This window comes from Ochotona curzoniae, unplaced genomic scaffold (genome assembly GCF_017591425.1).
Source record: "Ochotona curzoniae isolate NIBS_2020 unplaced genomic scaffold, NIBS_Ocur_1.0 scaffold_3208, whole genome shotgun sequence".
In the NCBI taxonomy this organism is placed as follows: domain Eukaryota; kingdom Metazoa; phylum Chordata; class Mammalia; order Lagomorpha; family Ochotonidae; genus Ochotona; species Ochotona curzoniae.
In genome coordinates this window covers 1,116,206-1,130,331 of record NW_024467106.1, presented here as the reverse complement: position 1 = coordinate 1,130,331, position 14,126 = coordinate 1,116,206, and the positions used below count along the sequence as shown (strand labels likewise).

Below are 14,126 nucleotides of genomic sequence, written 5' to 3'. Positions count from 1 at the left end.
CCCGGCTCCGGGCGCGCGCGCGCACCCCCGGGCTGCGGAGGCGGAGGCGCGCGCGGGGCGCGCGGGGCTGGGGGCGCGCGGGGCGCGCGCGCGGGCGGGGCCGGGGCGGGGCGGCCGGCGGGGGCGGAGCGCAGCGCGGCCCGGCGCCTCACTCGTGCTTCGGCCGCGGGCGGGAGAGCAGGGGCGCGGGCGCAGCCGAGGGGCGAGCGGCCCGGACACCGCGGGAGCGAAGGAGCGGGCAGCCGCCGGAGCCGCCCGCTGGACCGTCGTGCGCGCGTGGACGCCCGAGCGCGCAGGAGCCGCCGCCCGGGGCAGCGGGCAGCCGACGGGCAGGCATGCGGCCGCTGCTGGCACCCCTGATCTGCCTGGCGCTGCTGCCCGCGCTGGCCGCGAGAGGTAGGCGTCCGCGCGTCCCAGCCCGCAGCTCCCCGCGCGCTTCGCAAACTTGGCGGTTCGCGTGGCCGAGAGTGGGTGGGGGGACCTGGGCCGTGGCGGGGGTGGGAGAGGGCGGCCCGGACCCTCCTCCTCGCTGCCCGTCGGGGCGTCGCTTCGCCTTCGGAGCCGGGTTCCGCGCCCGGGCGTGGGGCACCGGGGGGCCCCCGTGGGGCTCGCCGCCGGGGCGCGCGGGCGGGCGGCTGCCTACGGCTTTTCGGTTTGAATCGCGTCCCTTCGGCTTCCTGTATATTTTTTCTTCTTTGCCTGTCGCTCGGCGCCGGGGCGGATGTCAGGGCGCGCGGGACGTGGGGGTCCGGGGCTGCGCGCCCGCCTCCGCTGCGCCCCCCCACCCACGGGGCAGCGCGGGAGAGGGGGCCCCTAACCCGGCCCACGGGCAGTCTGCGGAGGGAGACGCTGCGATGCCCGGCGGGGCTGGTTCTTGTCGTTCGCTCTCGGGAGTTAAAAGTTTTGGAAATCGCGGGGGCGGGAGAGAGGGCCGCGGCGCGGGGGGCACTGCTTCCTGCCCGCTCCCGTCGGGGGAGCCGCGGGGAATCCGGGGCCGATTAATTCCGGGCGTGAGAATGGCCTGTGGGCTCCACGGCCCTGGGTGCCCGGTCCCGCGCAGGGGGTGGGGGTCCGGCTCTGCATGGCCGCAGCAGGCGCTCGGGTCCCCTCCTTCGGGGAGGGGGGACACACGGGGCTGCCCCTGGAGACGGCCGCCGCCGGCTGAGGTGTTGGGTGTCCGCGGAGGCGGGGCGGTCCCGGGCGCTGTCCCCTGGCCACAATGGGCCGCTCTGATTCCGCGCCCGGCGCTTTGGTCGGCGGGCGGGGCGGCGGGCGAGCAGCTGTCGCATTTTCCCACGAGCGGAGACCCAGTGTTGGCTGCCCCCCCTGCCTGGCCCGCCGTGCCCTCGCAGACCACGCCGGGGCTGGACAGGAGCCCCAGGGCTCCCCGGGTCCCCCCGCCCCCGGCTGCGGAAGCGGGAGGGCGCAGAGTTTGGGACAGTAGCTCAGCGGGCCCCTCCCCACCGGGGCGGAGGGTCCACCTGCCACCTTGTCCACCTGCTGCCCCGTCCCCACCCCGCGGCCCCACTCCTGACTGCAGAAGCTGCTCAGGGCGCTGAGGCGCCTGGCCGTGGCGGGAAGGGGATCAGTGCGCCCCATGCATGCATGTAACCCCCCTCTCTGATCCCCCCCCAGGCCTGAGATGCTCACAGCCAGCCGAGAGCTGCTTGAATGACGGCAGGTGTGAAGTGGCCAACGGCACCGAGGCCTGTGTGTGAGTACCCTGTTGCTTCCGTGGGGAGGGGGCTCCCGCCCCGAGGACCTAACACTGGGCCATTGTCTCCTGGGGCTGGCCCTGGACGCAGGCGGGCTGGGTCACGTGCTGAGTTTTATTGGACCCCGTCTGGCAATTACTTAATCACCACCAATTATGCCGCGTGGCCGCTGGAGGTCTGGGTGTTCCTTCGTGGGCCGGGGAAGGCTCCGCCCCCACCTGGACAGAGTCACCTGCTGTGGGGTGCAGGTGGGGTGCAGGGCCTGTGCCTGGGAGGGGGTTCCCACCCTGGCATTGCAGTCCCTGACTTCCAGGCCTTGAGGGGGGGCGGGCTGGGCGTTAGTCCTGGAATGCACTGGCCTGCCAGCCAGCCGGACAGACGGCCTGCCTGCCCAGGGGCCTCGGCCGGGCGTCCTCCCGTCATGGCTGGCCGGCCGCTGCCCTTCAACTTCAGCTCATTTCTGATGTGACTCAGGAGGAGGCGTCTGGGCTGGAGGGAGTCCCCTGCCGGGGGCGCCCTCATTCCAGCAGCCGGAGGACCCATTGCCTTGGCAACCCCGGGCGCCTCTGGCCTCCCCGGTGCCCGGCCGGTGGGCAGGCCGCCCCGCCCTCTCCACGCTGAAGCCAATTAGACGGCTCTCGAGCGGTCCGGTGGACAAAGCGGGTTGTGTCTTTGTGGGCGCTAATGAATGCACGCTGCTGCTACTTTCCCCTGCTTTTTGGGGGCCGCCTCTGCTGCTGCAGGAGCCGTGGGCCGACAGCTGGGATGCAGTGGCAGGGCAGCCGCTATTGTTGGAGAGGCGGATTAATGCCGTGCGATTAATTATGCCCTTCCCTGCCACTCACGCGGGCCGCTCTGGGCTGGGAACCTTGGCAGAAGGGGGCCGGGCCGGGACAGGAGCCCCCGGGCTGCTGCAAGGGTCGGGCTGCAGGGTGCCCACTGGCCCCCTCCTCGCGTCCACACCTGCCTTCGGGTGCTGGGCGCCTTCCGTGCCTCCTTCCCAGAGCTTGTGGCACCTTTGCTGCCCAGTGGGGAGCCTGGCCCGCGGCCCAGTGCGCCCACAGAGGCCTCATTGTGCCCACCCAGGAGCCAATCGGAAGCCAGGACGGAAGTGCTGGCCACAGAGGCGCTCACCCTGGGCAGCCTGGCCTCGGAGCATGTATGTCGAGGACTCGGGCTGCCTGCTCCCAAGGCCCGGGATGGCCAGAGAGACCCACCCTGGTCTGGGGTGCTTCTGAGCCCTGCCCATCGCCATGCCCAGGGTCCCAGCAGGGCAGGCGGGCAGCTGCACACTCCTGGCCCAGGGTGTGGGAAGCGTGGCTCCTGTAGGCCCTGCAGCGCTTGCTGGGTCATCTCCTGCATCCTGGAGGGAAGGAAGCTCCCGTGGCCACCGCACGGTCAGGCGGCCTCGGGGCTCAGAGGTGGAGACAGCTGTGGCCGGGAGTGGCTGCATCCTTGGGGTGGGCACAGCCCCTGGGCAGTGGCAGAACCTGGCAGCCATGGCAGCTGCAGGTGGGCACAGGGAGCAGAGTGACGGGGGTTTGACCATGTCGTGTGGGGCTGGTCATGCGGCCGCGGTGATATCTAGAAGGGAGTTGCAGACGTGGGGTGACCCCCTGGGCCAGCATCCCCCGGCCTGCATCCCCGGCTCTTGGCGTGAGAGTGGCTTGTTCAGCGCGTGGTGGGCGCCGGCAGCGAGGCCGTCTTACCCGCCCGCAGGGAGCTGTGGCCCATCGGGGATCTCGGGAGCTGACCCAGGGATCCTGCAGGATGGGCCCAGGTCAGGGCCAGCTTTAGTCACACAGTCCCGTGGGCTGTGTTGCCGGGACGGCTTCTTGCACCCTGCAGTACTGTCATAGCCCGATGCCGAGGCAGCAGAGGTTTCCATCTGCTGGTTTACTCCAGCACCGGGGCGGACCAGGCCGAAGCCAGGGGCTCCACGCGTGGCTGGGCCCCTCAGCGGCCAGGACTGGGCGACTTCGGGCTGCGGGGGGCTCTAGTGCCTGCCCCTGTCTGACGGGCACCAGCCCGGGGGTGGCACAGCCCCCACCCCCTCACACCGTCACTTCCCGGCCACTGCCGGGCGAGGAAGCGGGGCTGGAGGTGTGGCTTCCCTTTGCAGGCCAGGCGGGAAGTGACGGCCCGAGTGAGGCCGCTGTGTCACCTGCCCCGCAGTTTCCACCGAGTCACCTGCCCGTCCCGTGGGGGCCCGGGCATGCACAGTTCCTGTGAGGTCGTGGCAGGCCACCCCTGCACACTGCACCTGGGCTTGGAGGGGGTGACAGGCGGGACCCGCTCCGCCGGGCTGGGGCAGGCGTGGGGCCGGTTCCTCGAAGGAGGGTGCCTCCCGGGGCAGGCCCTGTTCGCACGGCCTGAGGTCTTCCTGCTGCAAAGCGGCCCTAAGAAGGGAGGGGTGGGGTGGGAGGTGGCGCGAGGCAGGGGCGGGCTGGGGGGGACTCCAGCTGGGCCTGGCTGGGCCCCTCACCCCGGCAGCCGTGCGGTGGGGGGAGGGGTCTTTCCTGTTTCTTGTCATGTCTATAAATAGCTGGAGGATGTGGCTTGGGCGTCGTGAGGGAGACAGCGGCACTGGCCAAGGCGGCCTACCTCCCGGGAGCCCGGCCGCTGCTGCTGGGAGCCAGCTGGGCCTGGTGGGCGTGGTCCATTTTATTCCCAGTTTACAGGTGGGAACGCTGAGGCGTGGGCAGCCCCAGCCTCCAGATTGGGCGGGTCCTTCTGGAGGGTGGGCACACGCTGGCCCAGGTTTAACGAGCGGCTGGCCCTGGGCCCAGTGGGGGTGGGGAGATGCCCTGTGCCTCCAGCCCCTTCCAGCTGGGCCTGGCAGGCCCCAGGATGGTCTGCCGGTGACTGGGCTGCCCAGCTGGGCTGGCTCCAGCCTGAGCCGCCTGGGAGTTGCAGAGGGACGCCTCTTTCCAGAGGGGCGTGGTCTTCCAGGACCCCCCAGCGCCCAGCGGCTCCCTGAGGACCGGGGATGGGGTGTCAGTCAACCGGGAGACTTGGCGTGTTTGCTGCTGAGGGGGCCGCAGGCAGGGCTTGGTAGCACTCAGGGCCCACGTCGGTGGTGCTGGGGTCCCCACATCGGTGGTGCTTGGGGCCCACGTCGGCGGCTCTCGGTTCCCCACATCGGCGGTGCTCGGGGCCCATGTCGGTGGTGCTGGGGTCCCCACGTTGGCGGTGCTCGGGGCCCATGTCGGTGGTGCTGGGGTCCCCACATCGGCGGTGCTCAGAGCCCACGGTGGTGGCACTTGGGCGTCCGAGTCCCTAGGGAAGGAACTTTGGATGTGAGCATCTGAGGTTTGTCTGGCCGCAGTGTGGAGCACACCCTGACTCAGCTGGGATTGGGGTCACCTGAAGCCCTGGGGTGGGCCAGCAGGTGTGCAGGTCCCAGGCAGCCCGTGGACGTGGGCCCAGGGTGAGGGGTGCCGCGCTCCATGCCCGAGAGGCCCCTTTGGGTGTGGGGGCACCTCTGAGGCCCCGACCTCCTGGGTGGATGGGAGGAGCCTTGCTGTGACCTGCGAGGAAATCCTTGCTGGTCTCGAGCTGGAGGACCCCTGGGCAGCGCAGGGGGTGGGCTGGGGGCCAGTGGGCGCCAGGCTTGAGGTGTGAGCGCCATAGCCCGGGGCAGCCCTGCGTGGGGCTGACACCTCCCCTCCCTCCCAGCTCAGGTGCTGCTGCCAAAGCCCATGGTCGCTGGAATCGGGCCGTGGGGGAGGGGCTCGGCCTGATTTTCCCTGGTAGTTTTCTGCTTGGTCGACGTTGCCCAGCAGGGACTCGGTGCCCACTGCCCCACACTGCCCGCCCCCACCCCAATTCCAATCTTTGGGCCTCCCTCTGCCTCACTTCCTCCTCCAGTGGCGGCGGGGAGGGTTGTGTGTTAGGGCGGCTGGGCCTGACCACAGCAGTGCCCTTCCCCTGACACTGGGGTTCAGCTGTGGGGGCAGCCATGCTGGGCCCAGATGGGCAGCCTGGGCTTTGGGTCAGACCAGCCCCTCGCCCAGCCCTGCTCCTGGGTGCTGCCCTTTTAACTCGGTCAGGGCACAGTGTGGACACGCGCATGGCCCAGGTGACCCCTCCCTAGACCTTGTCCAGGGGCTTGCCGAGCACCCCCACTTGGCACAGCCCTGGGGTCCACCTTGAGGTTCAGTGCTGCAGCCCCGCTCCCTTGAGGGCTAGGAGCCGCTGGCTGTGCACGGGTGAGCGGGGCTGGGGTTGTCTAGTCAGAGAGAAAGGGGGGTCTCGGTGAGGATGGGGGTGGGCTTCCAGGAGCTGCAGTGAACCCTCTGCCTGCCCCAGCACCGCCCAGAGCTGACCTCACGGCAGCCGTTGGCTGAGGCAGAGCTCAGGGCTCAGCGCGCCAGCTCTCGTCCTGGGGGTAGGTGGGGGTGGGTTTCTCCTTGGCCCACCAGTGCCCCCAGTGGCCAGGGTGTGACCATCTGGGGGTGTGTGGGAGGCACTGGCTGGGGACCACAGGTTCCCAGGCCTCCCACCTGGAGCTCTGCCTCCACCCCTGGGGTTTCACGTTTCAGCTGATCCTGGGTTAGATCAGATGGTCCCTGCAACCTGCAGGCCTTTCCCATGGACCTGCTGCCCTGCAGGGCCCTCGTGCAGGTGCTGTGCACCCTGGCCCCGTTCTCAGCCAGGGGGACTGAGCAGGAGCTGGGCATCCCTGGGTGCCCCCAGAGGCACCAGTGCTGTGTACCCTGGCCCCGTTCTCAGCCAGGGGGACTGAGCAGGAGCTGGGCATCCCCGGGTGCCCCCCTCTCGGAGGCACCGGCCGCTCCCATGTGTGGAGGGGGACCTGGTGGCTGCATTCCTCAGGGGCAAGCACTGCCCATGGTGTGTGCCCTGGGTGCCCATGGGTAACTGTGGGGTGCAGGACCCCTCACCACCTTCCAGCCTGCTTGGGGACAGCTGGTTCTGGGGTGCCTCCCACCGTGCTGGGCAGGGCTGCCAGCCACGCTCCCTTCTCCCCTCCACTCCCCACAGAGCACTCCTGCACGCTCCAGCTGGGCCATTTCCCGGAAGCTACTGGAGCCTGCCCTGCCCCAGGGGCCTCTCCGAGGGGGGTTCCTCGGGTCCCACGGGTGGGGGTGCTGCAGGCATTGTTTCGCTGTGGTGGGAAAGGGGGCTCCCGGTAGGACGAGGACAGGGTCCCCAGCCACCTCCCACACAAAGGGCTTCCCCCAACAGGGAAGGAAGCTGGGCCTTCCTGTCCGTCCTCTTTCCAGCACTTTCTGAGCCACTGAGGATGCAACTGAGGGCAGAGATTGGAGGACAAAGAACAGAGTTCTTAAAAAAAAGAGCCAAGCCTTGCAACTCTGGGAAGCCGGCCCTGCCCCCCTCCCCACTGCTGCCTCCACATCTGGCTGGCCCCTGCCTCGCGGCCAGCCTCACCAACGGCCACTGCGGAGGCAGGTGAAGCACCAGCCTGGAGGGGGGCAGGCCCAGCAGTGCCTGGCCTCATGGGCACTCCGGCTGTGTGTACACCTGGCTTCTGTCCCAGCTGGGGGCAGAAAGGGGAGACCCGCAGGGCTTTGTGACTGCACTTCTCTCCTCCGCTGCTTCTGCACAGCCTTTCCCGGGCTCTGCCCTGCTGCCCAGCTGCCCTGCCTGTCCTTTCGTGGAAGGACCTCAGGTCGTGCAGGGCTTGGCAGGGGCCATGGCACTCCTCCCCCATCCCTGCACATGGCGTGGATGCATGGCAGGTGCCTTGGTGGGAGGGGAGGCTTCCAGCATGTGCAGCAAGAGCCCAAGCCCCCCTGACTGAGCCTGGGCGGGGGGACCCTCCTGGGAGCAGGTGACGACAACCTCCTCCAGGTTATATTGTCTACCAGGAAACTTTGGACCCGTGTGTCGGGGAGATGGGCTGGGAGCTGGCAGAGATGGGAAGCCTGGGGAGGGGCCGGCAGGGCAGACACACCTGGGCCAGTCAGGGAGGACAGGTGGAGCTGGCTAAGGGCTCATTAAAGTGGGGGCTGCTCTCCCTCTGGGATGCCACCTGCCCGGCGTGTGCCCAGCTTCAGTGCTGGGAGCAGCCCGTGCCCCCTCCCCTGAGGTGCCTGTGCTGGGCTTGCGCCGGGCAATGCCCACCGTGCCATACAGCCTCATGTCCTGGGGGCTTTCTCCACAGCGATGCCCACCATGCCATACGGCCTTATGTCCTCAGCTTTCTCCACGGCAGACCTTGGCTCTAGAGCAGAGTGGGTCACCTGTGTGCCAGGGGTGTCCTACAGCTGCCCCTGAGTGTCCCACTTGCGTAATGCCAGTGCCCCAGGCACACTTGCCAGCCCAACCTGGCCAGAGCTGGACTTCCCCTGTGCTGGGGTGGCGGACAGCCTTGCTCCCCTACCTACCATGCACCCCCACAGGAGATGGAGACCAGGAAGTGCCCGGGGGGGGGTCCTGCCTTTATCCCCTCAGGATCCCCCAGAGTTTGCTGGGGCTCTGAGGGTCCTCCAACTAGAGGTGACCTCCTTGAGGGCAGGAACTGCTGGCCAGGCGGAGGGGAGGGGGCGAGGGCGTGTAGTCTGTCCCCTGGGGACGGCAGATGGCTCTTCTTAGAAAAGAAAACAGAGCAATTTGGAATTAGTCCCGGGTGGAAGGTCAGGCCAGCATCTGCCTCCAGGGCCTTTAGAAATCGCATTTCTGTGGACGCTGGCGGGCGGGGCGGGCCAGCAGTGGGAATGTTGGCCGCTGGGGACCGGAAGAAGAGGCCAGGGCTGTGGACAGCAGACCTGGTGCATCCAAGCACCCTCAGCCACCTGCTGCCCACCTGAGAGGCCGGGCCACCAAGGGCACTGGAAAGGCGCAGTGGGTGAGCAGGTGCCCATGGACCCCGAGGAGGGACAGGGGGCCTGGGGTGTGGGGGACGGGGCAGTTCGTGTCGTCCATCTCGGAGGGAAGTGGCCGCTCAGCGCCGCCTGGCCGAGGACTCGGTGCAGAGACCCTGTGGGTCCCCCGATGCACCTTCCCCAAACTGTTCAGAGGCCTCTTACTGTGCTGGCATGCCAGCACAGGTGTGGAGGCTGCAGTGGGCGCTGCCAGGGCAGTGCTGGACTTGGGCCCAGGTAGGAGGGAGATGCGACAGGTGTCTGTCCCTGGGCAGTCCCATTGTGGAGCCAGGTGGACATTGGCTGGAACTGGAGCAGACTGTGGGGGCAGGAATACCCTTCCCGACAGGCCTTGATCTCCTGTGACACATGCAGGCCGTGTCGGCCGCCCTGGGGCAGGCCCTGCTGGGCAGCGTGCCTTCAGTGCGGCGTCCCAGAGCCCAGGGTGGCAGTGAGGACAATAGACCCTCTCATTCCCCCGTGGAGGAGCGAGCTGCCTCAGCCGGCCGGCTGCCCAGTGCTGCCCCACTCGCCGGCATCGGCTGCCGGCGGCCCCAGTGGGAGCAGCTGTCCCACGTCCGTCCCCTGGCACACCTGCCCCCACCGCCTTTGTCCAAGCTGCCAACTCCTGATCTATGCCCCCGCCCCCAGCGTGGTGCAGCCTCTGTGATGGGAAGGCCACGGGTCCGGACAGGTCTGGGAAGGGTCCGAGCATCACCCTGGGACACCCAGGGAGCACCGCTGACCGGTAATGGAGTGGCCCTGGCTGTATACGGCAGGGTGGGCCTCCCCCCCGCCCGGGGCCCCAGCGTGTGTGGGGGAACCCTGTGTCCTGCCTCCGCCCCCTGCCAACGGCGTCAGTGGCTGGAAGGAGAGAAAGGACTCTTTCTCCAAGCGGGAACTGTGGCCAGCTCCTGTGTGCGACAATGAGCCATTGATACAGGCTCCCTGTAACTGGACCTCCTGCGCAGGGACCCTGCAGGAGGCAGGTGTAGGCACGCAGTGCCTGGGGCCGGCTATGCCGGGCGTTCCTCGGGGCTGGGCCCTGTGGGGCACCGGCGGTCAGGTCGCGCATTTTTCCAAGCCTGGTTGGTTTGGGACTTTTGGCTTCTCACAGCAGATGGTCGGGCCGAGCGAGGGGCCATTTTGTGTCCTCCCTGCCCACCCCACAGCCGTGTGTGCATTTGTACAGTCTCCTGGGTTGTGGGTGGAGTCTTGGGGCGCCGTCCAGGGAGGGCCAAAGCGAGGGGCACCCAGCAAACCCGGCGGGTTCTCAGGCAGGCAGAGGGGCGAGGGCTGCTGACCCGCTGGCCGTTCCGCCTCAGGGTCTCTGCCGCTGGGAAAGTGTCCCTTTGGCCGAGCAGGCCACGGTTTTACGGCCCATCCCGTAGACCAGGGCCAGCAGGTGGCTGAGGGGCAGCATGGAGGAGCCCGCGAGCCCAGGCCTGGGCTTCCCTTTAGTTTCCCCAGCTGTGAAGAGGGCGTGAGTGGTGGCGTCCAGGCCACACCAGACTGGTAGCCCGGCCGTCCATGGGCTGTGTGGCCACCCTGCCTCGCAGCTCCTGGCACACTGGAATGGTTCCCATCACTCAGTGGTAATCAGGGGCTCTGGCAGGAGGTGCTTGGCCCCTGCCCAGCAGGCCGTTCTTCCTGGCTTACCCAGGGGTGAGGACCAAACGTTGTCCAGAACCTTCCAGCCCCCAACCTGACACCCCCTAGACAGCAGTCGGTCACTTCACAGGGACAGGATGGGGAGCCTGTGGGCTGCAGGAGCCCTTAGCACCCTCGGGAGCCCTGCCTGGGCGTCTTGGCCACAGCGGCTGCTGTGCTGGGCTTTACTCACCACCCTGCCTGTCTGCCCACAGCTGCAGCGGGGCCTTCGTGGGCCCTCGATGCCAGGACCCCAGTCCATGCCTCAGCAGCCCCTGCCGGAACTCGGGCACGTGCCACGTGGTGGAGCGCATGGGCGCCGTGGATTATACCTGCACCTGCCCCCTGGGCTTCTCGGGACCCCTGTGCCTGACGCCCCTGGACCACGCCTGTGTCCCCAACCCCTGCCGGAACGGGGGTACCTGCGACCTCCTCACGCTGTCAGAGTACAAGTGCCGCTGTCCCCCAGGCTGGTCAGGTGAGGGGGTGCAGCGGGGCGGCTCAATCTGCAGGGTGGGACAGGCAGGGTGTCCCCATGTCCGGTGCCTGCTGGGAGATCTGGCAGTGGGGGTTCCCCAGGCCTGGTGCCCGCTGGGGGAGCTGGGGCAGGGGGCGGGTCCCCAGGCCTGGTGCCTGCTGGGAGAGCTGGGGGTGGGGGGTCCCCCCAGGCCTGGTGCCTGCTGGGAGAGCTGGGGGTGGGGGGTCCCCCATGTCCGGTGCCTGCTGGGAGAGCTGGGGGCGGGGGTCCCCCATGTCCGGTGCCTGCTGGGAGAGCTGGGGGCGGGGGTCCCCCATGTCCGGTGCCTGCTGGGAGAGCTGGGGCAGACCGGACACGTCTTGGCTGTGTGTTGCAGCACCCCACAGCCTCAGGGTCCCTGCCTCTGCGTGTAGCCCTGTCCCCCGACTCTGGCTTAGGAGCAGTTGTTAGGGCGTGCATTGTCGGGAGTGGGGGTGGGGGGCCAGGGTCCCAGTCTGCAGCTGCCCCGTCCACCTGCTGCTCCGTCCCAGCCGGAGCCGGGAGAGGTCACTTCGGCGGAATGACCACATCTCCCCCAGAGCAGGTCACGCCTCGGGTCAGTCCTGAGCTGGCGCCTCCCCAGCGCCCCGCTGCCTCTGGACTCCCCAGGGAGGCCTGAGTCGAGGGGCTGACCCCTCCCCGTCCTCTGTCCACCAGGGAAGTCATGCCAGCAGGCAGACCCGTGTGCCTCCAACCCTTGTGCCAACGGCGGCCAGTGCTTGCCCTTCGAGTCGTCCTACATCTGCCGCTGCCTGTCCGGCTTCCACGGCCCCACGTGCCGGCAGGATGTAAATGAATGTACTCAGACCCCCGGGCTCTGCCGCCACGGGGGCACCTGCCACAACCTGGTTGGCTCCTTCCGCTGTGCCTGCCGCCCCACCCACACCGGCCGCCGCTGCGAGCTGCCCTTTGTGCCCTGCAGCCCCTCGCCCTGCCAGAACGGAGGCACCTGTCACCCCACGGGCGACACCACGCACGAATGTGCCTGTCTCCCAGGTAAGCCCACCTCCAGGCGCACGGCTGTGTGGGGCTGTGGGAGCCTGGGGCAGGTGCTGAAGGGTGCCCGCTGGGAGGAGCGGGGCAGTACACCCCGCTGACGCCCAGGACCCCCAGCCCGTGCCCGCTCGAGGTCAGGGAATGTGGCTGTGACAGTGCTGGGTCTCAGTAGCCTCTGCCCCATGCACCTGCCCGGGCTTTGCAACTGTGCCCCCTGGTGTCATGGGGAGTGCCCGCTGGCCCCGGCAGGCCAAGTGCCCCTCCTTCTGACATAAGTCAGTTTACTGTGGCCTGGAAAGTGCTGCCAAGGACGGTGACGTGATGGAGGTGTCAGACCCGAGGCTGCAGCAGTGGACTCCCCTCCTCCTGGCAACGGCCCTGGGCAGCCCCTCTCAGGTTCTGGCTGGCCCCGTCTTAGGGCAGGCCTGTGTGGGCAGAGAGCTGGCCGGGGGCCCTGTAGGCTGTCACACGCTCTCCCCCTCCATCGCCCCGGCCAAGCTTGGGCCACAGGCCAGGCATTACGGTCCCACGCCCCCGGGCTGGAGCGGCAGGGCTGCGTCAGACCACTCTCCAGCTTGTGCGTGAGCAGTGGGGCAGCGGGAGGGGCTGAGCAGGTGGGTTCTGCGGGGGCAGGTGGGGTTCAGAGGCCTCGGGAGGGGCGTTAATTAGTAACTGGCTGCAGCTTCGGCTGTGGCCAGACGCACCTTACCTGGTTAATGATTGAACTGGCGAGGGCCTTGAGCTGTGCCGCGGGCCGCGCCCTACAGCTCTGCCGCCAGGAGCCCAAGGCTGCGCCTGACCCTCCCTGGTCATGCTGGCCGGAGGCCAGCTTGGGGGCCCTGGAAGTCCTCCACATCGGGCCTGGGAAATGAGGTGCCCTGTGCAGGCAGCACCCCCTTAGCAGGTGCCCTGGGGAGCTTGTAGGGGGAGGTGCCCTGTCTTGGTGGGCTTCCCGGACGAGTGTCCGCTCGGGGCCGAGGCTGACACCCGGTCCCCTGCCACAGGCTTCACCGGCCAGAGCTGCGAGCAGAATGTAGATGACTGCCCGGCACACAGCTGCAAGAACGGGGGCGCCTGTGTGGACGGTGTGAACACCTACAACTGCCGCTGCCCGCCCGAATGGACAGGTGGGCCTGGGCACTGGCCTGCGTGGCACGGAGCGGGCATCGGCTGGTTCCCGGGGCAGTCCGTTTAGCCCAGCTTTGAGGCCAAGCCTGTACAACTGGACCTTGGGCCCCTCCCAGGGCCCTTCCCGGGAGAGATGATGGGCTGGGGTGGCACAGAAGCCCTTCCCTGGAGAGATGATGGCCGGGGTGGCACAGAGGCCTTCCCTGGAGAGATGATGGGCTGGGGTGGCACAGAGGCCAGGCAAGGCTCTGTTGTGTTTGGGCACAGAGGAAGGCCTGATGGGGCTCCCGCTGCAGGGGGGAGTCGACCTGGGGGGCTTCCTGGAGGGGGCCCTGCGCTCGGTGGGCGGAGAGCCGAGGCTGAGGCAGCGCGCCTCCCGCCCCCCGGACTCTCGCAGGCCAGTACTGCACGGAGGACGTGGACGAGTGCCAGCTCATGCCCAACGCCTGTCAGAACGGCGGCACTTGCCATAACACCCACGGCGGCTACAACTGCGTGTGCGTCAACGGCTGGACGGGCGAGGACTGCAGCGAGAACATTGACGACTGTGCCAGTGCTGCCTGCTTTCAAGGCGCCACCTGCCACGACCGCGTGGCCTCCTTCTACTGCGAGTGCCCCCACGGCCGCACCGGTGAGCACAGCTTGGCCTTTTGGGGCCATGGGGGAGACTCCTCCCAGGTGCCGGGGCCTGTGTGCGCCAACCGCCGCCCCTGCCCCCAGGTCTGCTTTGCCACCTGAATGATGCCTGCATCAGTAACCCTTGCAACGAGGGTTCCAACTGTGACACGAACCCTGTCAACGGCAAAGCCATCTGCACCTGCCCCTCGGGGTACACAGGGCCAGCCTGCAGCCAGGACGTGGACGAGTGTGCCCTGGGTAGGTGCTGGCGCAGCCCTGGGGGCCCAGAGTGGGCGGCAAGGGATGTGTGCCCCGGGCATCCCGACACGTGTTGTTGTCATCCTGTCCTCCAGGCGCCAACCCCTGTGAGCACGCGGGCAGGTGCCTCAATACCCTGGGCTCGTTCGAATGCCAGTGCCTGCAGGGCTACACGGGCCCCCGCTGTGAGATGGATGTGAATGAGTGTGTGTCCAACCCCTGTCAGAATGATGCCACCTGCCTGGACCAGATCGGGGAGTTCCAGTGTATCTGCATGCCAGGTGCGCTGCCTGGGGCGGGCCAGTCCTGGGAGCCCCTTCCCGCCTCTGCAGGCCAGGGTCTGCTGGGGCTGGGGCCGCTGGGGCTGGGGCTGCTGGGGCTGGGGCTGCTGGGGCT

The 14,126-nt window shown here is 68.6% G+C and overlaps 1 protein-coding gene across 2 annotated transcripts in view; it reads left to right on the top strand.

Annotated features, from left to right (window-relative positions):
• Window positions 1–202: 202 nt before the first annotated feature.
• NOTCH1 (notch receptor 1) overlaps window positions 203–14,126 on the top strand; it is a 29,171-nt gene continuing 15,247 nt past the window's right edge. Inside the window, exons 1-8 of one of the 2 annotated variants that reach the window (XM_041004302.1) lie at window positions 203–396; window positions 1,636–1,714; window positions 10,429–10,691; window positions 11,388–11,726; window positions 12,731–12,853; window positions 13,252–13,485; window positions 13,575–13,730; window positions 13,826–14,011. In XM_041004302.1, the coding sequence (XP_040860236.1) occupies window positions 336–396; window positions 1,636–1,714; window positions 10,429–10,691; window positions 11,388–11,726; window positions 12,731–12,853; window positions 13,252–13,485; window positions 13,575–13,730; window positions 13,826–14,011 (1,441 nt within the window). In that variant the 5' untranslated portion in view covers window positions 203–335. The remainder of the gene's footprint in view (window positions 397–1,635; window positions 1,715–10,428; window positions 10,692–11,387; window positions 11,727–12,730; window positions 12,854–13,251; window positions 13,486–13,574; window positions 13,731–13,825; window positions 14,012–14,126) is intronic. The other variant, XM_041004303.1, reaches the window with a different exon arrangement.